This window comes from Silene latifolia, chromosome 10 (genome assembly GCF_048544455.1).
Source record: "Silene latifolia isolate original U9 population chromosome 10, ASM4854445v1, whole genome shotgun sequence".
NCBI lineage: Eukaryota > Viridiplantae > Streptophyta > Magnoliopsida > Caryophyllales > Caryophyllaceae > Silene > Silene latifolia.
The window spans coordinates 37,255,237-37,280,705 of NC_133535.1; the positions used below are offsets into that span (position 1 = coordinate 37,255,237).

At 36.4% G+C, this 25,469-nt stretch overlaps 3 protein-coding genes across 5 annotated transcripts; 2 read left to right on the forward strand and 1 right to left on the reverse strand.

Annotated features, from left to right (window-relative positions):
* Positions 1 to 998: 998 nt before the first annotated feature.
* On the forward strand, positions 999 to 12,095 carry LOC141605501 (uncharacterized). Its single transcript, XM_074424300.1, has 4 exons — positions 999 to 1,295; positions 1,464 to 1,674; positions 6,651 to 11,506; positions 11,767 to 12,095. Exons 1-3 carry the CDS (start codon positions 1,080 to 1,082, stop codon positions 11,498 to 11,500), a joined length of 5,277 nt encoding a protein of 1,758 aa, XP_074280401.1. The 5' UTR covers positions 999 to 1,079; the 3' UTR covers positions 11,501 to 11,506; positions 11,767 to 12,095.
* A 3,552-nt stretch (positions 12,096 to 15,647) lies between these two features.
* LOC141605502 (putative cyclic nucleotide-gated ion channel 14) lies at positions 15,648 to 19,902 on the forward strand. Its single transcript, XM_074424301.1, has 7 exons — positions 15,648 to 16,113; positions 17,025 to 17,619; positions 17,741 to 17,953; positions 18,063 to 18,367; positions 18,445 to 18,556; positions 18,644 to 18,880; positions 18,952 to 19,902. The coding sequence occupies exons 1-7, from the start codon at positions 16,085 to 16,087 to the stop codon at positions 19,690 to 19,692; spliced, it is 2,232 nt and encodes a 743-aa protein (XP_074280402.1). The 5' UTR covers positions 15,648 to 16,084; the 3' UTR covers positions 19,693 to 19,902.
* A 232-nt stretch (positions 19,903 to 20,134) lies between these two features.
* Positions 20,135 to 23,042, reverse strand: LOC141605503 (UDP-galactose/UDP-glucose transporter 7). Of its 3 annotated transcripts, none has more exons than XM_074424305.1 (7): positions 22,723 to 23,042; positions 22,231 to 22,336; positions 21,888 to 22,133; positions 21,198 to 21,308; positions 20,863 to 21,021; positions 20,471 to 20,614; positions 20,135 to 20,384 (listed from the first exon to the last, which is right to left on the reverse strand). In XM_074424305.1, the coding sequence occupies exons 1-7, from the start codon at positions 22,761 to 22,763 to the stop codon at positions 20,220 to 20,222; spliced, it is 972 nt and encodes a 323-aa protein (XP_074280406.1). In that variant the 5' UTR covers positions 22,764 to 23,042; the 3' UTR covers positions 20,135 to 20,219. The 3 variants fall into 3 exon arrangements, with proteins under 3 accessions (XP_074280406.1, XP_074280405.1, XP_074280404.1); XM_074424304.1 differs by having other exon boundaries at positions 22,231 to 22,373; positions 22,723 to 22,878; XM_074424303.1 differs by having other exon boundaries at positions 22,231 to 22,373; positions 22,532 to 22,745.
* Positions 23,043 to 25,469: the final 2,427 nt, after the last annotated feature.

The following is a 25,469-nucleotide window of genomic DNA, read 5'->3' on the forward strand; positions in this document are numbered from 1 at the left end:
AAACGTGCTTGGCTGGGAGTAGTCTTAGGATGGGTGACCTCCTGGGAAGGTTCCCGGGATGCGCATAAGTGAGGACAAAATGCGCTATAAAGGACCCGTGTTGATCTGTGGGCCATGTACACTGTCTGGTGAGCTATCATAAGTAACCGCTCCCGACCCGGTTTGGGTCGGGGTGTTACACATCAAGCGTGAGTTTCGTCCGTCATGAACAACTTTTAAGTAATAGCCTTCGTCCGCTTTTCCAACGATGTATTGATCTCACCAAGTTAGAGAGGTGGACAACAAATATCGACCGTGTTTTTCGCGAGGCAAATAGGGCAGCATATTGGTTGGCTAATGAAGGAGTTAACTATACACTACCGCTGTCTGTTTTGATCACCCTCCGTGGACGGTATTCACACGATTCTCCGAGAGGATTTACTTGGGGTTGCTATCCCCCGCTTAGTTCCTACTTAGAGTAGTTTTTGGTATTGGGGCTCAACCCCCTCTTTCACACAAAAAAAAAAAAAAAAATCAATAAATAAGAGCGAGTCTTACTTAAAACGGAGATATCCGTCTTAAACTTAAGACAAATCAAATATCATTCCATATATGCAGCTAAACTAATATTGTACTTTTTCTCATGTATTTTATTTTTGTCTTATTTCTCCCATATTGGTGTATTTGACCGGTCTTAAACTTAAGACTGATAGACACATCTTAAGGTTAACTACAAATAATTATAGTGGAAGACAATTATACAGTACGACCATATAAAAGGGATCATTTACGTTAAAAAGTGACTATTTTAGATTAAAAGTGACGACTTTAATTTATATTTGTGGCACTGAACAACGGTCGCACATAATAATTAATGGGTGAGTTCCACAACGTCACGAACATGTATATTACGTAATGAGACATGTAGTTGTCAAAACGTCATTCAGAAATCAGATACGCCACATTTAGCATCACCTCACTTCCCTCTCTTGTCATTTCACTACCGCCACACCCACGCTTATTTAATTATGAACATCATTGGGGTTTTGGTTACATAATATAAATATAAAAAAATAGAAGTCCGTAAAAATAGTGTGAAAATGGCGAAAAAGAGTGAGAGAATGAAAGACATTATAGTAACACCATTAACAGAAATATTAGCAAAACAACATATAGAAGAAATAAGAAGGAATAAATTCAGCATTGGAGGATGCAAGGATGTAAACCCACTTACAAAAGATCTTCACCGAGCTGTTACTACACTCTCTGCTGAGCTCTACACCAAAGATGTCCATTTTTTAATGGAGCTCATTCAGGTTTAACAAATGGATATATAAATTATAAAGCCCATCTTGATACTCCAACCATCAACTTAAGCTTTTAAGCTTTTGGTTCGAGTCATAAGATTGGTTTTATAGTCTAACTCCTCACTGCATGTTCTATTATTATTCAAGTTATGGATTGTTTGTTGTGGGTATTGGCAGAATGCAGAGGATAATGAGTATGAAACAGACGTGGAACCAACCTTGGAGATTGTGTTCATCAAGAAGGATATCACTGGTTGTGGAGCTCCAGCCACGCTCTTAATTTTCAACAATGAAGTCGGGTTTTCTAAGCCTGATATGTCCTCCATTTGTAGTATTGCTCGATCAACCAAGAAAGACAAACGAGAGCAAGGCTTCATTGGAGAAAAGGGTGATGAATAATTCTCATCTTTACTTTTATTTATCATTTTCATTAGTGTTTTTTTTGTCAGAAACTACCTTTTATTTAGTGTCATTTGTGAACAACTACCTTTCATTTTATTTTTTGGCTTTCAACTACCTTTCATTTTTTCATTTTGCGAAAGACTACCAAAAATCCACTTCCGGCGAAAAAAAGTCAACTTTCCGGCGTTAACTTGCTCTTTTCTCCTTTTTTCACACATATAACCTATATTTCTCCCTTTGTTCACCCAACAAAATCCGAAAAAGCTCCTCTCCATGCTCAAACACCTTATTAAAAGTTTGTTCAAAGCAATACCAACGCATCAACCATCTCCATCTTCATCTCCGTCGTCACCTTTACTACCACTTTCACCTCCACCCCTTACATTTCAACAACCTTATAGACTGCTCATGATTCATCAATCTTTTGTCCATCTAAGTCATATTAAAGTACATTCTTTCTCTCTTTATGGTAAGATGATGGGTATAAGAAAACTAATGAGATAGTAGCACACAAGTGATCCTAAGAATGAATCCATGTTTTTTTTCGAATAGTTAACCCTAGGAGTTAATTTTGCCAACAAGGTCATAATAGATCATATCATTATTGTTGAAGAATTATTTACCACATGTTAAGATTAATATCAATGATGATTTTGTTTCAGTGATTAGGACTTTACTTCGGGTAAGAGATAGACAAATTGAGGTGATTAATGTTGGGTTTAATCAATCTTTATCATCGATTATTAGGGTTATGAAGTAAAGAGTTAGATTCAACATGAAATGGTAAGTCAATGCCATAAAGTTGACTTTTTTTTGCCGGAAGTGGATTTTTGGTAGTCTTTCGCAAAATGAAAAAATGAAAGGTAGTTGAAAGCCAAAAATAAAATGAAAGGTAGTTGTTCACAAATGACCCTAAATAAAAGGTAGTTTCTGACAAAAAACCCTTTTCATTATGGTTTTTAACATATGACAAATGACAAATGAGAAATGACTCAGACACCCAAAAAAGAAAAAAGGAAAATGAGATGGCGCCACCCGGTGATACTGAAATTCGGCGCCACCGAGAGCGTAATCGTAAATAACTTAGGTAATTTCACTTCCCTACTAAAATGTTTTGATTTCAAAACATTTCTTTAATAGGGGTAATTTAGGAATAAAATAAATCCTTTCATATTAGCCGTAAATCATACTCCCTTCTATCCCCCTTAAACTAAAAGAATAAGAGATTCTTAAGTTTTCCTGCCTAAATGAGTTGCTCTATATTGGGCTTTGGGCTTCATTATATCCTATTTTTGACCAGGCCAACTGATTTATTTCATACAATAAATAATACTATGACATTTAAAAAGAGGATAATATTTTTTTCAACTTGCATTCCCTTTTATTTTATTTACTACTAAGAGAATAAAAAATTTCAATAGTTTTTCCTCCAAAAAGAAATTGGCTAAATAAGGAAACAAAACTCTATTTTTATTAAATTATTATCTTTTAGTTAAGATATAATCTTTAATCATTATAATTTTTTTAATTAAATTATAAAATTTTAATATAAAAAAAAACTGGTATAAATCTAAAATTCGTATATGAAAAACCGAAAAAATTGATGTTATTAGTTTCGCATAATTGTTTTTACCAAGTACGAGTATTTAGTTCGTATAAAAAAATTATGAACTTATATTATTAAGTTCTTGACAAAAAAAACTTTAAAATTATTTGAGATAATTTATAAATTGAAATCATAAGTTTTGTGATGAAAATTTTCATTAAAATTATTAAAAATCGAGAGGGGATGAATTCATAAAGCGATTATCGTATTATTGATAGTAGTTCATTCGTACCCATTAAAATAAGAGATCAGACATTTATATAGCATTCAAAATAACCTAAATCTCGATCTAGAACATTCTAATGTAGGCAATTGAAGATATTCATCATATCATTATAATATTATTAGATTACGGTATAATACCGTAATATTCTCCAACAAAAATATACATTTCATGAATTTACTTAATTCTTTTACTTAATTTTCCATTTCAATTTTTTATCCTCATATTAAAATATGAAAAATTACTAATACGTCAATTTTAAATCTTAAATAATACATTATAAAGTAAGTAAAAGATCTATGAATACCGCGCATGTATGCGCGGGATCCATACTAGTTCTAAATAACTCTCCCTATTTCCTTTTTCGTCTATTCACAATACTCTCCCTATTTCCTTATTTGACAAACTTTTATACTTATTTTAATCACCCCACCCCACAACAATACCCCACAATACTCATACTTTATCTTATTTTAATCACTTTACCCCACAACAATCTTTATTTTAATCATCTTACCTCACAACAATACTTATTTTAATCACACAATACCTTCCTTCTCTCCAATCTCCTACCCCACTCCAATACTTTATTATATAATACTCCCCTCCCTTAATTCCTGTGCCCTCCATGGAAGGGGAGGGTTATGTAGAATAGGAGGGAGTACCAATCTTGTTGGCATCTACGGAGTACTTGATTTTCTCTAACAAATTCACTCTTGCTTTATTATTTTACTCTTGATCGTTTATTTATTTAAGCACAATGATAAATATGAACTTACCCCATACAAAAGAACCTAATATACCAAAAGCAAAGTCAATGATTCACTGTAGGTCTGCAGCCTATTTTTACAGTCCAATTTTGGTGTATTATCTATAAAAATTATGTGTAAAAACAAGTATCAACTATAGAGTATGATACGGACTACTAAATCAATTAAAATCTAAAACAATGATAAAAGCAGGATTAATGAGCAATATAGTATCAAAATTTCACATAGACGTATACTTGCTTGTATAAATTTCTCATGATTTTTTTTGATCAATTATGCTTTTTGTTGATCAATTAGGTAAATATTAGATACAGGGTATATTTTTGTTCTAGTTGTGATTTTAGTTCTAGTTCAAAAATTAACAGATTATCGTCTTATCCCTGATAGTTTGGCGCAAAATAAAAAGCTGATTTTCATTTCATATATATTATTTATTTATTTATTTATTTAATTGGGTGGCGCTGAAACTTAGTGTCACCCGGTGGCACCCTATCGCCATCCAAAAAAAGGACAACAAATAACCAAGACATAGGGAGTATGTTTTAATATATGAGAAATTTGTTGGGATGTAAAATTAAATATATGAAAAAATAATATATTTTTAGTTTTCTTTGTAATTCCAATTGTAAGACGCCATGAAATGTGAGGAAAGTTGTCCATGGCTAAATTAAGGAGATCATGAGAAGCTTATAAGAAATTTCAAGACCTTGTTAGGTTTAATTGAGGACAAATAATGAGCTTAGAAGTGCACGTCCCATCTTATTGGATTGTGTTACAATGGTTGCGGGTCCGGTTATTACAAGTGGTAAGCCACCTGCCAATGCGAGTGCGTGAGCTGCCAGTTTTCAAGTGGGTGTCACCTAGAGTTTGACCTTAAATATTTTACGTAATTTATTTTCGCAGTACGTTTTTTACTCATTACAGTACTTTTTGTTCATTAATTTCCATTTGTGTACCCCTAAGTAAAAAATAGTAAACATAATAATTCTCTCTAATCAAAAACCTTAATTAATCACAGTATTCTCTCAAAGTAAACAAATTTCTTCAATTATGGATCATAATTGAGTGTAAAATACATATTTAATTTGTTAATTGCATTCTTAATAATCAAATTAATGTTTTACTTTCATTTTTAAGGATTTTTTATAATCAATTTAGGGTTTGTGCTAATTGATGGTGGAGATCGGGTGGTTGCCCGGTGTTGGACGGAACGGTATGTGGCTGCCTGACTTGTCGTCGCCGGATAAAGAGGGTTTTCGTGACGGTGGCCGGCGGGGACAAAACAGAGAGGGAGGGTGGTTCAAGGGGGTAGTGTGTAGTAGTGCGAGGTTGCAAGGATGAGGGCGGTGCTCATGGAGGTCGCATGAGGCAGGTGAGGGGGATGGTGGCATTGACGGAGGTCTACGTGGGTGGCTAGGAGATGGGCAGTGGTGGTGGTAGCTTGAAGTTGGAGGTTTTGGGGAAGAAAGTTACGGTGTTGTTTTTCATAGTGTTTTTTTTCTTCTTTCTAATGCAGTACAAATGTACAATTTTCAATGAGGGAAATGAGAGGGGCAATTATGTCAAAAGCGTACTGCAATGAGTAATTTACGTACTGTGAAAATCAACACCCATATTTTATCCTTGTATTTTTAGAAACATAATTTGTTTTTACCTCCAATTCACTCCCCTCGAATCACCACTTGCAACCAACAACCACCACATACAACAGAACTATAACCTACCTTACACTTCCCTCTACCTACATACCAAGTTTCAGACCAAACAAAACATCATACCCTCATTAAAAGACCTACGAAAAACCGTCGAACACCCGCTCGAAACCAAGACTTCAACCCTAGACTTGCAACAACCCTCTCCTGAGGAGCATTACTTTACACACCAAGCGATCCCACATAAAGCCACCTTTGACCGCCATGTTGACAACCCTTGGACCCTGTACTCCCACATTTCCAACGAGTCCAAAATCTTCTAAAACCTATCTCGTTTGCTATCTTAAACATCGACTCAAGTCACCCCAATGCAAGTGTATAACTCGGGCGAAAATATCATGTTTGACTTAAAAAAAATATTAAAGGTTGTATTTCAAAAAAAAAAAAATTAAAATAGTGTTTGGATTTTGTTTTTAAAGGTGGTATTTGGAATTTTTTTTCAAAGGTTGTCTTTGAAACAAAACCGTACTTTTATTTGCGAATACCTATGAGTCATGACTGTAGGAGAGTACGTGAGTTGATAATTTCATCTTAAACCATCTTATTCAAATGAGTGTTTTCTAGCTTTATCTCAATGACTGAAAGGCTTTCTAGCTTTATCTCATTGACTGAAAGGCCAATACCTAAACCATATTTATTGCATTACTGCAGGAATCGGATTTAAGAGTGTCTTCTTAGTGAGCAAGGAGCCACATATTGTTAGCAATGGATATAAGGTAAAGTTCAGTTCAGAGCCAGATCCGAACTGTGGTATCGGTTACATAGTACCTGAATGGGTTGCAGATAAATCATTTCTTTCTAAGATCCATGGAGTGTATGGAACTGACAGAATTTTGCCGACGACTATAATTGTTCTTCCCTTAAAGCCCGAGAAGGTTGAGCCTGTCCGAGAACAGCTTAACCAATTGCATCCAGAGTTGCTTCTGTTTTTATCTAAGATTAAGAAACTGAAGATACGTAGTAGCAACAGCTACTATAAAGATCCATCTGATCTATGCGCCGTCTCAATTTCCCATGAGACTGAACATATTTCTGTCAAGTCTAAAAGGGCGGATTCACGCATTGTTCAACTCTCTGCGGAGAATAAATCAAGTTCTTCTTATGAGACATGCCAATATTACATTTGGAGACAATCATTTCCAGTGAAGGCTGAAATTCAGGCGCGTGGAAGAGAGGATGTCAAAGAATGGGTAATCTCACTTGCTTTTCCGTTTGGGGAAAGGTTAACTTGTGGAACATCATGTTCGGGTATCTTTGCGTTTCTCCCAACGAGAATGGTCACAAAGTTCCCTTTTTTAATACAAGCAGATTTCTTGCTTGCTTCCTCCCGCGAAAGCATTCTATTAGACAGCAGATGGAATGTAGGGATTCTTAATTGTGTTCCTACTGCATTCGTCAATGCTTTTACTTCTTTTGTGAAGGAGGGTACTCCACTGTTTAGTACTTCAGTGGCTTTCCAATTTTTGCCTATAAAAGAGTCTCCAATTTCTGAGCTGAACGATGTGAGAGAAAGTATCAGGTCCGAATTGCTTTGTGCAAAGATTTTACCATGTGAAACATTCCGTGAAGACTCAAAGTTATGTAATCCCCTATCGGGAATAAGAATTCTTCCGAAGTTCAGAGAGCTATTAATCCGGTTGAAGGAAAGCGGTATCTGTCTCGCTGGGCTTGCTTCATTGAAGAATCATCCCGTACATGCTTCACTTGATATGGATGATTTTGATGAGATTCTTGACTTTCTTGGTGTCCCACCTATGTCCAAGAGCTACAATTGGTATGAGAAATGCATTAGTTCTTGCAAATTGATTAACCAAGTATCGGACAGTGACTACGTGGAAATGCTGACAATTTTCTCCACTAATGAAGACATCTTTACAAAACCCTTCTTTTTAAAGAACCATGTCTTTAAGTATATAGGCCAGTCCGGTGAGATAAACCTATGCAGTGCTTCGAAAACCAAGAAACAAGGGTATTGTATTAGGTATGCGATGGAGCCTGAGGTTCATTCCTGGCTTAACAAAGTCAATTTGGAACTGAAGTGTCCTGGTGATATGTATTTTCTGCCAAATTCCACTGCAGCTGCTGTAGTCAGTCATAAGCTAAGTTCTGCTCTAGTTGGCTGGCTGTCATCGCATGCAAATATCGTGTCTTGTTCAGCAGTTGGTTATTTCTCATCGCTTCATAACTATATACCACTTAGAAAAGAGCAGGATCTTCTGCTCAAATTCACACATTTTCTATACCAAACCTTCTTGAAAGGATTCCTGCCTGAGGATAATTTGTCAGGGCTGATTGCATATATGCCTGTTATTGATGGATTGAACACCATTAGGACTGCGCCACATAAAATTCTTGTCCCTGCTGAAGGTAGCAAGTGGGCCAGATTATCTGGGCCCAGAAACCCGTTTTCCGAACATGGATTTCATGATATCGGATCTGTTTATTCCGCGGATGGTCACTTTGCAGGAGAGTATACACCCACCAAGTCACTCACAGGCTTCTTGACCAAATATTTTGGAGCTCAAGACTTGCCTCATTTGTTACCTCCTGATATTGAGTTGCCTGTTGCATCGTCTGGACTGACTAATGAGCAAGCGTTTCTGTTGCTTGACTGGATCAAAAACATCAAAATGCAGGCACCCACTTGTCCTAAAAAATTCATATCCAGTGTCCGGGATGGGAAGTGGATGAAAACACACAGAGGATACAATTCTCCATCAAAATGTGTTCTCCCTCATGAAATCGGCAAGAGAATATTTGAGATGACTGCCAGTGTTTTGCATGGTTATTCCGTCCTTGATGAGACATTCTATGGGAATAGGATAAATTCGTATGTAGACGAGCTGCAATATCTTGGTGTCACATTGGGTCTGGATGATCTCCAGACAGTGGCCACAAGGCGCTTTGCTGAAGCTGCTACCTCAGAAATGAGCAAGGACGTTGTCATCTCTCTTTTGACATTTATAGGCTTCCTAAAGGAAAGGAACATGGTAGACGATGCTTGGTTGACAACTCTGAGGGAAGGGAGATGGCTGAGGACTTCCAGGGGTTGTTACTCTCCAAACAGGTCGGTCTTCCTACACTTGGAATCAGAATCCGAGGCTGTTTCTATATTGACGAGCATGCCTGTTATAGATGTCACATTCTATGGAAGCAAGCTTGAAACTTTTACATCTGAACTGGCACTACTTGGCATTAAATCTGAACTAGAGGTTTACGACTCAGTCCCTCAGAAAATTGTCTTTCCTGAAAACCCTGCTTCTTTTACAAGTAGTTGTGGCTTCTTTATACTTAATTGCATACGGCGTCTACAACCAACTGCTGCTACTGGTTTCATTCACAAGGTGAAGGATCAACAGTGGCTTAAAAGCAGCACAGGATTTAATAGTCCAGTATCCACTATCTTTCCTGTTTCTAATCTGGCTTGTCTACTAAATATCGTTGAGGTCCCTGTTTTAGACATACACTATTATGGAGAGTCGATTAGTTCTTACATGAGTGAGTTGAAGTCACTTGGAGTTGCACTGGATTTTGACAGGACTTTGAATATAGTAGTCGATCGGATACATACACTTCTGTCTTCATCCAAGCTGTCACCGTGTAATATTCTCTCTCTCTTGGGAGGCATCAAGACTATGTGCAGCACAATTCCAGCTCAGTTGTCTCGACTTTGTGCAGCTTTGTCTGGAGAAGCGCTGTTCAAGACTCGTCACGGCTACCTCAGGCCTACCACCTCTATCCTCTCAAATCAATTGTGGTCATCCATTGCTTTATATGTGGATCTTCCTACAATTGATGATTCCTATTACGGTTTTGAGATATATGAGTACAAGTACGAGCTAGAGGCATTGGGGGTTATAGTTGGCTTGGAAGAAGGGGCTTCTCTTGTTGCTAAGGGTTTGAAAAGGCCAATAAAAGCTGGTCAAATGATTGCTGAAGGCGCTCTTACTTTGCTTCAAACCGTCCGTGTACTAATGTCTCGACCTCACGAACAATATTTGCTCGAGTATTTTCTAACAAACATCATTCCGAGTGAGTTTTTGAGGACGCCATTAGGTGACAGGGTTCCAAGTCAATGTATTTTACTTCAGACCCAATGGAAAGACATCCTCCAGGATACAAATCTGACATATCTTGATGATAATTTCTATGGGACGCGTATTTTTGAATACAAAACTGAGCTGCAAAGAATTGGGGTCAGAGTTGATGAAATGGAGGTGTCACGCTTTCTTTTCGAATCATTGTATTCACTCACGGAAACATCAACCATTAAGAAATGTTACAGGTTTTTCCTAAATTCCTCGTGGGTTTTGAGAGATTCTGATAGATCTGATTCTCAGGTGTGGATACCAGATCAAAAGGGTTCTGGCGGAGGGCAATGGGTCAGTTCAAGGGAATGCATAGTTCACGACCGGGATTACACTTTTCACACACTCTATCATTGCCTGGAGAATTATTATGAAGATGAGCTGCTGCCTATATTTTCAAGAGCGTTTGGCGTTGTAGAATTTCCAGCAGTAAGTCATTACATGCTTCTGTACGATAACTGGTTGAAAAGAGAGAATCATGAACTGACTGCTGAAGAGTGCTCTATTTTCTGGGGTTTCATTATTGAGAACTGGAACTCATCAACGAAGGATTTCCTGAAGAAACTAACTAAATTGCCGTCCATGTCTGCCAACTGTAATAAAATCCAGCTTTCGAGCAAGGAGAACTTATTTTTACCTGATGACTTGTTTCTGAAAAACATTTTCACGAATCTTGATGAATGCCCTCCATTTGTCTGGCTTCCTAGAGGTAGTATCGCGTCTCATAATGCCCCTGTACTACTTCATCAAGTGTATGCCTTTTTGGAAGTTAAGAGCCTGTCAAAATCGGTTGAATTGCACGTAAAAATTTCTCCAGTGCTCAATGAAGAACCCAATGTTAACCTTAAAAGCAATGTCATTTCGAGAGGGCTTATAAAATTACTTTTATGTTACCTTGCTTCTTTTAAGGTGAATATGGCTGTGAAAGCACGTCATCAGGTTGTTTCTTCTGTTCTTAACTTGTCAGTATCGGAGACTACTGGACCAATCAGTGTTAACTATAAGTTGGTTCTGCCTGGTGGTGGGCCCCTTGAAGTGGAATCTCAGAAACTTGTTCACTGGGAACTGAAATCGGATTCGCTGTTCATCGAGAAATCTTCTTACAAAAATAGAAAGTTGTCCATGAAATTCGGGAGTTATTTTTCACAAGAACTTGCAGAAGGCCTTCTTTCTCAAGAAAAATCGCCTGCTGTAAATGATCTTCAGAAGATAATTCAGCTGGGACTTGTTTATGACTTTGAGGAGGATGCAGTTGAATTTCTAATTACTAGGGAGAACCTGGAGTTGGTCTCAGAAGACGAGAGGTTCCTTGATAGTGCATTTCCTTCTGATCAGCCTCTGGTGGAAGCGGGATCCAGTAAACGCTTTTGCCCATTAACCCCAATGCCTCGCTCTAAGAAACTTAGATGGTAATCAGAGGTAATCCTTCTAGGTCTGAATACAAATTTACATATCTGAAATTGAACTAACTTATAATGATGTCTATACGACTATACACTACTCGTATGTCATTAGTCACATTAATCTAAAATGATGTGTGAGCGTTCTACAACAAGGTACCAGAAAACATATATTCTGCGTTAACTCAGTAAATTTAGCTCTAGATTTAAGCTATTTCATCTATGCGATCAAATTATTTGTATCTTTATCTAAAATGCGAGCTCTAACATCTTTTGCAGACGTTGGTGCTCTGGATTCAAGCATGTATATAGGTGCAGCTGGACGTTGGGAGGTTATGATATTTTGGTTGTGAATAAACTGTCAGTCGTGTCAGTAGCCTGGCTCGAATGCAACTCTCTTAACTCATCCCGCGGCAGCGTGTGTTGAACTTTTGCCGGCTCCTATGCATTGTACATGTTGGTCACATCTTGTTATATTGTAGTACTACTTTTATGTAGGTTATGAACTGCAATGGCAGGAGATAAGGAAGCTAGTAGTTTGTAGTATAAAAAGAAACTCTTGCTGTAGCTCACTGTCATGGTTTTGCAATATAATGTCAGTTCGCCCAGGGTTCGATGTATTGTCTCCTATTTTATCCGTTATGTGCTTTACCCATCCCGCTCTAATCGTTTTATTTTACTAAATTCATCAACTAAACTGATTGATTTACATCTTGGGTGATATAATTTCGGCAAAAAAAAATTAGGGATATTTTAAGGTGTACTCTCGAGTTTTTCGGTTTTCTGTGGGGTACCTCTACATTTTTGAAGATTTATGATGTACCCCTAAACACTATACATTAGTCTATTAGCTCTTTTTTTTCGACTTTTTAAAGTGAATCAAATGAGCTGAATCAATCTGCAATTGGTCAATCAAATCAATCGAGTATAATCGAATCAATGGAGTTGAGTGAATCAATCAATCAATCAATGGAGTCGAATCAATCAATCAATCAATGGACTGGAAAATCGAATCGAATGATTGAGTTGAATTGAACTGAAATAATATTAATATTAATAATAATTAATAATAATAATAATAATAATAATTATTATTATTATAGTTAATAATAATAATAATAATAATAATAATAATAATTATTATTATTAGGAAAAATTATGATTTACCACCTAATATGTTCCATTATTTACAACTTACCACCTATTTTGTTCAAGTTTACAAATAACCACCTAATCTTCATGTTTATCTACACCATTCTCACTTATTTTACAATCTTGTGACGGTTTTACGTAATTATCGACTCGATTTCATTCTAACGACTTCCGATTTTTTGTAATGACCAACTACCCCTACTAATTACACTCCCTACTCCCTGACTCAATTCACATTACATAGTAGAAAAGTAGATTTTGGGCATTCTTCAATTTATCCCCTTTTTCTTCAACCTAATCAATGGTAATGAAACTCCCTTCCTTAAACCCTCTTCACCCATTTACCTCAACCCGATTACCCCTGCCCGTTTTTTCTCTTCTTCTACTTTAACAAGATGTCGGCTCCCTCCCGGACAGATTGGTTCTTGGGTCTCGACCGAGAAAGGAAGAAACCAAGCCTGCCCAATTTGGTTTAAGCAGGTAATAGATGACCGGTTTTACAGGTGACCGGTTTTACATAAGCCAGGCTGGGGAGTTGACCCGAGTGATATCGGGTCGGATAGGATACAAAAGATCATAGATGATATGATTAGAGTAATGTGGAAAGCTCCTGGTGTTGGCCTTGATGCCCTCAGATTGGTATTCCTTTAAAGGTTTCATCTTTTTAACCTTTTCGACAAAAATCCAGAATTGTCGTTGTCGATGCAAACTACAATAGCCCAGAAGAGTACGTGTCCCCAAGAAGCTGTAAATTAATGGTAATGAAAGAGAATTTAACCCAGAAATCTAAAGTTCCTCTGATTAGGTTGAAGAAAAAGGGGATAAATTGAAGAATGCCTAAATTGATTTCTAGAATTCTAGGTTCTAGTATGTGACGTGATTTGAGTCAGGGAGTAGGGAGTGAGTGTATGTAATTAGTAGGGGTAGTTTAGTCATTACAAATGATCGGAAGTCGTTTAAAATGAAATCGTGTTGATAATTACGCAAAACCGTCACAAGAATGTAAAATAAGTGAGAATGTTGTGGATTAACCTAAAGATTAGGTGGTTATTTGTAAACTTGAACAAAATAGGTGGTAATTTGTAAATAATGGAACATATTAGGTGGTAAATCATAATTTTTCCTTATTATTATTATAGTTATTAATATTAATATTGTTATTAATACTATTATTATTATTATTATTATTAGAAGAAGAAGAAGAACATTAATGATAATAATAATACCAGTAAATATACTAATTTGAATGATTAACTAGGTAGCCACCATGAACTACGGTTCACCATCAATCTAATTAGGTAAAATAATGGAACACTGGTTTGCTATATTGATGTTCAAAGTCTAGCCGTTTATCATCCTAATTTGACTGATTAGGTAGCCAACACGAAACACCAACAATCCTAATTTAATTAATTAGATAAATAAAAATTGACATACCCTAATTTCATCTTTAACAAATAAATAAAATTTGGTTGATTAATTAAAGCTCAATAAATAATATTAATAATTGATAACAAATAAATTAATTAATTATTTGATAAATTAGAATCCATCTTGTAAGTTTTAAGTCATTTGAGCAATTAAATTAAGTTTTAGGGAAAAATATTGATTTAAGAGTTCACTTGGTTCAGTTTTAGGTGAAAAGGGTACAAAATAGAACGTTATGAAAAAGTGTATGTGAAAGAGTAAAGTTCGTATATGAAAAAATAATTAGGTATTAATAATAGTAATATTAAAATTAACAATGTTATTAATAATATTATTATTAATTAATATTCATATTCATATTAATAATAATAAAAGTAATAGTATTAATTATATTAATATGAATATTATTTATTTTAATAACTATAATATTCATAATAATAATAATAATGAGGATGATTAATTAATAATGATGATGATGATAATAATAATAATAATAATAATAATAATAATAATAAATAATACGGAGTAATAATTATACAATAACAATAACAATAACAATAACAATAACAATAACAATAACAATAAAAATAATAATAGTAATAATAAAATAAAAATAAAAATATTAATAATATCAATAAATATAATATTAATAATATTAATAAAAACTATTAAGTTTAAGATTCGCAAAATTGAAATTGGATGAATTTAGTGGAACTGAATCAAGCTGAAGTGGTGAATGAATGAATGGAATTGAATGGAGTGAATCAATCGAATAGAGCGAAATGAAATCAATCGAATCGAGCTTGAAACTGAATCGAATCGAATCGAATAATAGAGTGAATCAATCAATAGAAATTGAAATGAATCAAATGAAATGAAAATAAGCGGAAAAAATGAGTCTAATTACAAATAGAGTTTTAACGGGTGATCGGACGATTATGAGTGTTAAATATTGTACCCATCATGGGGGTGAAGTGGACCGTGGACCTGAATTTTACATCCTACCTGCCAATATTATACCTGGGTAGTAGGGTAGGAGTGTCAAATTGCTTTGGGAGTGTTGGTTGGCGTGTATTGGAATGGATTTGATTTATTTTAATGTTTGGTTGGAATATTTTCTATTTTATTAATAAACAGTGAATCAAACGACCCCTTATTTCTTGTGTTAGTTTATGACCTAAATTTAAATTTTGTCATATTAAATTTGTCTTTATAGCTCTTTTTACACAAAAAAGGGTTTTGAGTTATATCTCACCTTTGCGCTCTTGAAAGCTGAGAATGATGGAATTTTAAGATGGATTCCTTGTAAAATATTGTAATTCAACAAAATATTACTAAACCTAATTGAAAAAAATCTCAATTAAATCAATCAAAAATGAAATTTTATGTAATTAATTAATAAAATGGAATGATTATTTATTTGATGTGATGTAAGATTTATAATTGAAGAATTTATAACATTTTTATTAGGTTTTGTGGGGAATGGGAAATAGAATTTTTTTTCTTCGAGGGAAAGTAATAAAAGCTTTTTTAAAAGAAGATTCTCTATATATAAATTAGAAAAAACGTATGTGAAAAGCAATTCCGTAAATATTTAAAAATGATGGAAATATGGCATTTCAAATCTCAAATATAAGGGGTTTAATTCTAGTTTGTCTAAAAATGTGGCATCCCACATTCCCAGCACTTTGAAGTCTTCCCATAAACATGCAAGTGTTGCTGTATTTAACTAACTTTAAAACAGTCATATGAGCTGTCATTACTCTTTCTTTCTTTCTTGCTTTCTTTCTTTCATTCTACTTGTATATACTTCCATTATTATATTGTTTGCCAATCTTTCAACTTATATTGGTACCTGCTCAACAAAGTCAACTTCCGATCTCCCATTCTAAAACATTCATTTCATTCCTGCAAATTTCTGAAACTGGTTTAATTCATATCAGACTTGGGTTTCTTATGAGGAACCCCGTTTCGGGTTTCTGCTTGAGGTATTGCATTTGACTCAATCTTATCAAGCATGGCCTCCAAGAAGGATTCGCGCGTCAGGTATGATTTAATCAATGAAATGTTTACATTTGTAGTGGGATCCGAACACCTCGAGTATAATTGTAGGAATCATATAGACTTATCAAGTATCTGCTGTACAACTATGGCATGTCAAGTCTTTAAAATTAATGTCCAATTACAATGCTTTAGTTGCCTTGTGTATATTGCTGCTGTTGATTTTGGAGTGTTTTTACCCGTTTCTTGCGTATCAATTCCGATCCTAAAACTGACCCGAATGTTTCTTGTTTTATGGTCTAGTGACTAATGTGTATTACATTCCTGGTAGGGCGAGAGAGTCGTTCCTGGTATTTTGGGGGCTTTGTGCGAGATTTAAAAGAGGGTTCCCAAATTTCAAATATATCCAAAACTTATAGGAAGTATTGATAATTCCAACCCCTGTTGCCCTTTCTTCTGCACATAACATTCGGATTCTAAATAAATTTTAAAAACCAAATTATTGACGCCTGTTTAGCCAATTGTTATTATATTTCATTTTCATGACGATGCTGTCTAGAACTGAATGTAAGTGAAAACAAACATACGGAGTTAAAACTAAGACACAAATCTGCCAAAAATCGGAAAAACATTGATACTGAAAAATTGTTTTGAGTGAAATCAAATCCCAAGCACTCCAAACTGATTGAGAACAGCACATTGAGGCCCAGAGCCAGGCTTCTAGACCGATTAACTCAAACTTGATGTCTGAATTCCAATGATCACGAAAAATGAGGCTCTGGGAGACTGAGAGCCGACCGTTTTGATATGATCTTACTTGAAACTCATTTAGAAAGAGTTGTTTCTGAACTATATATTTTGTATGATACTGATGTACTGGGATTAAACTTGAATGTTTACTTTATATTATTGTTTAAGAGTGAAATCAAATGATTTATTTCTGTACTTGATGCCAGCTTCTATGAGAATAGCAACCAGAGTACAGATTACTCCTGGGGAAGAAGTGATTCCTTTCCGTCAGAAAAATCATCAGCCTCTCCATTCTACAAACCAACTGTTCCTTTACTCAGTAGTAGCGGTTTTGGAAATAGTTTAGGGAGTGGTATTAACAGATTAGGGGAAGCTTTCAAGTTACCAACTTTTAAGGTTTTCTCAAGTGATGACAAACGTGGTGATCAACCATGGTGGAAGAGAACACTAGATCCTTCAAGCGAGGAAGTCTTGGTGTGGAATCGAATTTTCTTGATGGCTTGTCTTGTGGCGCTCTTCGTTGATCCATTGTTCTTTTATCTCCCTCAAGTCGATGTCCATGACAGGACATCATGTCTCACAAGGAATATTCCACTGGGAGTTCCTCTCACCCTTCTCCGAACTCTGGCAGATATTTTCTACATCTTACATGTTGTTATCAGGTTCCGAACAGCTTTTGTAGCCCCCAGTTCTAGGATATTTGGAAGAGGCGAACTTGTCACTGATAGAAAAGAGATTTCAAGGAGGTATATTAGATCAGGTTTCACAATTGATCTCCTTGCAGCGCTGCCTCTACCTCAGGTATTTACCAAGACTTGGACTTAATCGGCTCTCTTTAACCATCATTGGATTCATTCTTCTCATGTGGTTGTGTGTATCATTTAAACCTTTGATAGTTGATATACAAATTTCTCCTTTGCAGTTTGTGATATGGTTCATCATTCCTGTAATCGCGCTCTCCCAATCAAGAAGTACCTATAATGCACTTCAGTTGATTGTCTTGATCCAATATGTTCTAAGGGTTTATCTGATCTTCCCGCTAAATGCTGAGATTGTTAAAGCTGCTGGTGTTGTCACCAAAACTGCTTGGGCCGGCGCTGCATACAATCTTCTACTGTACATGTTAGCGAGTCATGTAAAAAACAATCGCCTTGTGATATTAACAGCACTCATCAATTCTCTTACAGAGTATTTTTTAATTAGCAGAATGAACTTGTGATATCTGTTGTTGTGCTGATTTATAGGTGTTGGGGGCAGCATGGTATCTGCTGTCTGTAGAAAGGTTCTCATCATGCTGGAAGAAAGAATGTGAGCTCGAAAAATCCCCCATCGAATGTATTCGTCGTTTCTTGGACTGTACTGAGTTGTCTGATGCTGGTCGTATAAGCTGGGCAAATAGCACACAAGTGTTCGCTAACTGTGATCCCAACAACCCAGACACTAACTTCGACTATGGCATGTTTCAAAATGCAATCCTCAAAAAAGTCGTCTCTGATAACATCATCGACAAGTACTTCTACTGTTTATGGTGGGGATTACAACAGTTGAGGTACATTACTCGTCCCACAGAGATTACTTCTTAAGTTTCACCATCCTCTCATTGCTAATGCATGTATGATTTTGCAGTTCATATGGACAGAATTTGAATACGAGTACATTCGTATGGGAAACTTTATTCGCTAGTGTGATCTGCATCATTGGTTTGGTTCTGTTCTCCCTCTTAATAGGAAATATGCAGGTGGGATTAATGTCGACAATATAATGATTCCAGATTTCTGACCGACTTAGACTGACTCTTTCTCCATGCTTGAACATAATCTTGCAGACTTATTTGCAATCTATCACGTCAAGGCTGGAGGAATGGAGACTTAGGAGGCGTGACACTGAAGAGTGGATGAAACATAGGCAACTCCCCGAGCACTTGCAAGAAAGAGTAAGACGGTTTGTTCAGTACAAGTGGCTGGCTACCCGAGGCGTCCACGAAGAAGCTATCCTCAGTTCCTTGCCAACTGACCTAAGGCGTGATATCCAACGCCATCTCTGCCTTGACCTTGTCAGACGAGTACGTGCCTCCTTTAACACTGGATTCCTCTTAGAAATCCACACAAGTTGCTAAACACACTTCCTATGCAGGTGCCTTTATTTGCTCAAATGGACGCCCAACTACTAGATGCTATTTGTGAACGGCTAAGTTCATCTCTGAGTACAACAGGCACATACATTGTCCGGGAAGGAGATCCAGTGACAGAAATGTTGTTCATAATAAGAGGGAAACTAGAGAGCTCAACGACAGATGGGGGTCGGTCAGGGTTTTTCAATTCCATAAGTTTAGGACCAGGAGACTTCTGTGGGGAGGAACTTCTAGCGTGGGCCCTGCTACCCAACTCTGCTAATCTGCCATGCTCTACAAGAACGGTTAAAACATTAGACGAAGTGGAAGCCTTTGCTTTGCCAGCAGAAGACCTTAAGTTTGTGGCCAACCAGTTCAGGCGTCTCCATAGTAAAAAGCTACAGCATACTTTCCGCTACTACTCTCACCAATGGAGAACTTGGGGAGCTTGTTTTCTTCAAGCTGCTTGGAGGAGGTTTAAGAAGAGAAAGATGGCACAAAGTCTGAGTTTAAGAGAGTCCTTCTCTGAACCCGATTCATTAACACATTACGCAAATGCTGACTCTCAAACTAATCAAGTAGCTTCCGATGGCAACACCCAACAACCAGCGTCTTCTCAAGTCGCTCCAAACCTAGGAGTCACTCTTTTGGCCAAAAGATTTGCCATGAATACAAGAAAAGGGGTGCAGAGATCACGAGAGGTTGACTTGCCTAAGATGATGAAGCCTCAAGATCCTGATTTTTTTGGCAAGCCAACTGATTGATTAATTGTCATTCTAAAAAAGAGTACAGGTTATATTCAGTAGATTTTATCGGGTGATATATAAACATATTGATTTGGTTGTACATTTGTATCAGCTTTTGTAGATAGAAATGAAAGTTTCAGTTTTGACACTAGCATTCGAACAGAATTCTGTGTGAACGAATATGGCTGCTAACAATCAATTTATGGATGCTTATCAGTATTGATACAAGCTCGTCCTGAAATCTTAATTTTTTGCATTTTTTCTTGGTTTCTGATAAATGTACCGAGTATAAAGAAAACGCAGTTACAGCATGAAGAAATGTTAAACACTAGACAAGATACGACACGCCCACTCTTCCTGGAGTCTTGAATCTGGATACTCCAACACCCCAACTAATACTGCTATGCCTAAGTGCCGGCATTCTAAGGTTTATACGAGGAAAGGAAGCGGAAGTGCATGATAAATGACATAACGAACGCTGGTGTAATATATGATCATGACCTGCCATCAATTAGAGTATCAAAATCTAGAACATTATGCGAGTATTATTTCCTGTAAGCCTCCACATCAAGACTCGTCTTTGGCAAAATCTTTTTCTTCTCCTGGTATTTGGCAAGCGAATACCATACTCCTCCAGCTGTGTTGATAATCAGTCCACTCACATTCAGAGCATGCACCTCTACTCCTCCGAGCAACACAAATCCCAGTGTCTGAACCAGAAATAGAGTAAGATTAACTGAAAACCGCACCCACCAAACAAGAGCGCAAGTTCACAAAGTCGGGATCATATGCATACCGTTGATCCAACACCTTTTAGAACTCCTACGATGGTTGTTGTCAAAGCAGAGTTGACGATTGTACACAAGAACATGGTGAAGTTGAGAGCTATGCCCATGATTAACGAAGCAACAAGGATCGCCATAAATGACAAGGATGAACTCTGTTACCACAATAACTTAACTTCAAATTTCATGAAAGCCAATCATATACATTAACTATTGCATACAATTCACGTTTGATTTACTTGAGTGGCTGTTCTACTAGAATCTGCCACTTTTTTTTGTCGTTTTTTTTTCTTCTTTTTCTCGTTTTGGCCGCCCTCTTAGGGGAGGGTTTGTCCACATGGTTTGTGTTTTGGGCTGCAGGGATATATTAATCCAAAGAAAAAAAAAAATTAAGACTTCTTACCTTTGCAAATAATAAAGATAGCGATTCTGGGACTTCTCTTGTTGCTATAACGAGAAACAGAAGAAACGGAAGTGACAAGAAACTGTTGTAGAACATAATCTCCACTGATGAGAGCCCGTCCTCTGCACCAGACTTCTCAACTAAGACTAGATACATGGTCTGCATCCAAAATGACCTCACTGTTATTCCACAAATACGATCCACATTCCACATATAGTGTCCTCTTTAATGTGTAAGCTTGAAAACAAAACGAAAGAATTAAAGAAACCATATGCCCTAGAACTACAAGTAAGTCTGCTCCCAAGTAACTAATGCTTATAAAAAAAAGAGCATACCTGAAAAAAGACTGAGATTAGAGCCATGCTGTAACCAAAAAGGTCAAATGAAAAATCTCCAAGTGCTGCAATAATTACACCCGCAGCTGTCAGCAATACTGAGAGGCTCACCTATGCAGAGCACACAAACAAACAGCTGTTATGGAAGGAGATGAAACTACACATTTAGCAAGAACACACCCTATAGGGATGACAGCCATGCACAAAAGCAACAAATCCAGCTCTAAAGCCAACAGTCTAATTACCCACACACAACTACCAGCCCCGACTAACAAAGCACCAACCCGAGACCTAAGTGGAAGTCTGCACGAAGATGCACCAAATCCAAGTTCTGCAACATGAGAAGGCAAGTCACATGAGTTGGTCAAGCAGTTCATAGCTGATTGCTTCCAGTGAACTCGGTCTCAGTCACCACCACAACAACAACAACTTTACCCTAGAGCCTCAATGGCTCCCGCAAATTGCGGGGTAAGGGGGAACTCGGTCTCAGACACCATCGCAGCAAATTTCAGGCTTAGGTGATGACCCTATAAGGCTAAACAATGCATGAATTGAGCACCTCCCATATTTGCACAAAAAGGCATATTAGGGCCATATCAGGAAGACAATCATTAAGCAGCAATGAAGCATTTGTTATATACGAATGAGAGTTGATCATCCAGAAACAAACTGGGATGATTAAGAAGAAACCTGTGTTGAAGGTGTTTTCTTCCCCGACAAGAAACCAGTGACAAGCACAGCAAGTGGTGTAAGCCTCTTAATGGCAATGTACATGGGAATATTGACTCCTTTCAAGCTTGCTAAAGCAAATGCTACATTGGCATTGTAGAAAAGCGAGACCCACAGAAGCTTCTTAGCAGTATCCATGTTTAAAGGCTTGGCCTTTGTGAATCCCGTAGTACGACCACAGTGGATAAGTAGAGCTGTTGCCAATTGCTGAAAATGAGGGGAACACTTGGTAATATCCCTGCAACAGCGCTGTCGCAAATGCAATGAAGGGTTAAGTTTAAAAAGGGAAGAGGTAGGGTGATACCTGGACAGTAAGGAGAGTCATTGATTGTGAATACTGCATCAAAATGGCCTTGTTGATAAAGACCATGGCCATTGAAGCAACTCCATAAGATAAAGCAGCAATTAAACTGCCATGGAAGTGGAAGAGAGAATTGGAAAAATGATCTGTAAAAGGTAATTAATCAAGGCTACTGCATTTCCTACAATTCTACATAATGCAAAATCGTACTCATTATTCTCTCCATCACAATCATTTGTCTACTTTAATTAAAAATACCCCAAGATAAACAAATGAGTGAGACGAGGGAGTACATATTAGTTACTTGACGAGCTATAACCTATAAGTTGTCCATGAGCAAAAACAGTGCTGAGTTTCATTTCATTATGTTATTCCCAGTTTTGAAAATACCCGTCTTAAATAAGAATTTGTGTTTAGTATAGATGGCAATTGGGTTTAACAGCTCAATATAAGAAAGAGTGATAGAAATATTAAAAAGATAGAAAGAGTGAGAACCTGAAGAGAGGAGTAGGGTGTGGATCAGGAAGAACATCCATTGGAATTGGAATGAAACGTAAATTGAGATTTCAGAGTGATGTTGTTAATGTTAATTGTTAAGGTAACAACATTGAGACAAACAGACCAAATAATTCAGAAAACAGTTGCACTCCTAAATTCCTCAGATCTATTTCACATTTTAAGACCATACTTTGTTACCGCGTTTTCCCCTTTGCGTACCTTTCCTACTTCAGCTGCCTCCTTTTCATCAAAAACTATTTCATTTCATTTTCTTTTTTAATTCAATCCAAATAATTTTCCTTGTTGAACAACATAGAACGCAATTTTTTTTTTGTTAGGTAATAAAACTAGATTGATCCTCATCCTTTCGAATGATAGAGCTAAGTTGAAGTCATCGGCTTTCAAACCACCTTGAGAGGGTTGGATATGAGTGTCCAATAGAAGCCATAAAGTCGGCAACTTTGTTAGCTTCACGAAAGTAATGTTTAATTATCACTTCATCGAAGAACTGAAGATCTAATTTTACATCCTTGATAATACTAGAAATTTCTCAAGGAATTTGTCAAGTACTACGTATTGAGTTGATAACACATAAATTATCACGTTCTACAACTAAGTTCGAGATTTCTAAGTATTTAGCTGCTAAAATGCTTTCTTTTAAAGCGAGAGCTTCAGCAACAAGAATACTATTAGATCCGCACTTTTTTTGCTCCCAGGAAAACGACTTTACCATTATGATCTCTTATAGAATATCCTAGAGCAGTTTTATTACCATCTATTTTTGACCCGTCAAAATTTAGCTTTAGCAACCCTTTTTAGGTTTCTCCCACCAAATTTCTTACTTTCTAGTAGTATTTCTAAGTGACACGTCTTTATCAGGATTGTTAAGATTCTTATGTCTAGTCTCATTCCAAATCTTAATGCTATTATTACATAAAAGAATAATTTTGCTAATATTAAACTGAACATCATTAAAAATAATGTCATTTCTATGGAACCATGCATTCCACCAAATAAATACAATCTTAATGAAGTCGGCTTTTGGAATTATAATTTTAAGTTGATTAAGTTTGCCTATAAAGCTTTGACTTGCAATATTATCGTATATTGCCAAAAAAATGTTAAAGCTAAAGATATTCATCTCTTGGATGACGGATGCAATTAAGGAACACTTGAAAAAGAAATGATCTTTATCTTCAATTGGATGATTGCACAAAACACATTGAGGTGGGACAATTATATGATTTCTTATAAGCCTATTTTTCGTAGGGAGACCATCTACACAAGCTTTCCAAAGAAAAAATTTCAATTTAGAGGAACATTTAGTTTCCAAATCCAGAAAAATTCACATTTGTCAATATTTCTATCGAAAAAGCCTTGTGCTAACCCTGTCGCTGTTTTGGTCGACAAATTTCCATCCACAGACAACCCCCAAAGAAGGGTATCTGGAATGTCATTATGCGGCAATGGAATATTAGCTATCTGGTTAAAAATATAATTATTTACTATATCTGATAACTTACTTACATCCCATTGTTTATCAGATGTTATGAAATCTCTAACCAAAAAATTTAAATCAAGGTTATTATGACCATCTATATTTATAGTAAGAGGATACGAAAAAACCCAATTGTCAGTCCAAAATTTGATATTGCTACCATTACCTACCTGCCATCTCAACCCCTTTCTAAACATGTCCCGAATACTCATGAGTTTACGCCATTGCCAGGAGCAAACTGAATTAGGCTTATGTTCAAAGAGTGAACATTTTTTCAAAGATTTCTTAATTAACATTTTGACGACTTTGGTAAACAAACTTTATGCCAACCAATTAAATTAGGAGAGCGATGTGAAGGATTCTTATTTCATAAAAAATCTCTATTAATTTTGTCTAATCTCTTATGGATACTTGAGGGAAGGAGGAAACTTTGCATTTGAAAGGTTCCCTTCGCGGCAAGATTAGCATTAACAAGAACCAGTCTACCTGCTTGCGATAAAGAATTCGCTTTCCATTTCGATAATTGAGCGCATGAGGAATTAACAATACTTTCAAACATATTTTTAGTCACTCTCCCGTCAATCAAAAGACAACCTAAGTACTTACCCAAATGAGCTTCTTCGTTCATACCAAGAATACCTCTAAAAGACCCACAAAGTGAGCGGTCAATATTTCTAGTGCACTGGAAAGTCGATTTGTCGAAATTAACACATTGTCCAGAAATCGTGCAAAATTTATCTAAAATAGTTTTAATAGTTCTACAACTCTGATTAGCGGCTTTAGCAAAAATGATAGTGTCATCCGCAAAAGTCAGGAATGGAATTTTTTCAATCCCGGTCCAATTCTAATACCAATATCACTAGAACTAAGATCGCTATTTTATTGTAAAGATCTTGCTAAAACTTCAGCACACATAATAAAAATATATGGCGAAAGTGGGTCTCCTTGTCTAATACCTCGAGTAGGTGTGAGCACGTTCCCTGGTCTTCCATTTACAAGGACCGAGAAAGAAACAATTTTAATACATTCCATAATCCAAGAAATCTAAGTAGGATTAAAATCCATTTGCATAAAAGCCTCTTCAATAAAGTTCCATTCAAGTCGATCATATGCTTTCTCTATATCAAGTTTAATTGCAATCCACCCTCCTTTACCTTTTTTACACTTAAAGGAGTTAAAGATCTAATATGCTAGAAGAATATTATCTTGAATAAAGCGATTAGGTGTAAAAGTTCCTTGATACGGA

What these genes read in the sequence shown, in the direction of transcription:
- LOC141605503 (XM_074424303.1), bottom strand. Translation starts at nt 22,586, where the DNA reads ATGAAACTCAGCACTGTTTTTGCTCATGGACAACTTATAGGTTATAGC. An exon ending in TAATCTCAGTCTTTTTTCAG is followed by an intron (nt 21,022 to 21,197) that starts GTATGCTCTTTT and finishes TTTTGGATGCAG; the next exon opens with ACCATGTATCTAGTCTTAGT. An exon ending in TATCTTTATTATTTGCAAAG is followed by an intron (nt 20,615 to 20,862) that starts GTAAGAAGTCTT and finishes TTGTGGTAACAG; the next exon opens with AGTTCATCCTTGTCATTTAT.
- LOC141605502 (XM_074424301.1), top strand. Translation starts at nt 16,085, where the DNA reads ATGGCCTCCAAGAAGGATTCGCGCGTCAG. An exon ending in CAGCGCTGCCTCTACCTCAG is followed by an intron (nt 17,620 to 17,740) that starts GTATTTACCAAG and finishes TCTCCTTTGCAG; the next exon opens with TTTGTGATATGGTTCATCAT. An exon ending in GCCTTGACCTTGTCAGACGA is followed by an intron (nt 18,881 to 18,951) that starts GTACGTGCCTCC and finishes CTTCCTATGCAG; the next exon opens with GTGCCTTTATTTGCTCAAAT.
- LOC141605501 (XM_074424300.1), top strand. Translation starts at nt 1,080, where the DNA reads ATGGCGAAAAAGAGTGAGAGAATGAAAGACATTATAGTAACACCATTA. An exon ending in TTTTAATGGAGCTCATTCAG is followed by an intron (nt 1,296 to 1,463) that starts GTTTAACAAATG and finishes GGGTATTGGCAG; the next exon opens with AATGCAGAGGATAATGAGTA. An exon ending in AGGCTTCATTGGAGAAAAGG is followed by an intron (nt 1,675 to 6,650) that starts GTGATGAATAAT and finishes GCATTACTGCAG; the next exon opens with GAATCGGATTTAAGAGTGTC.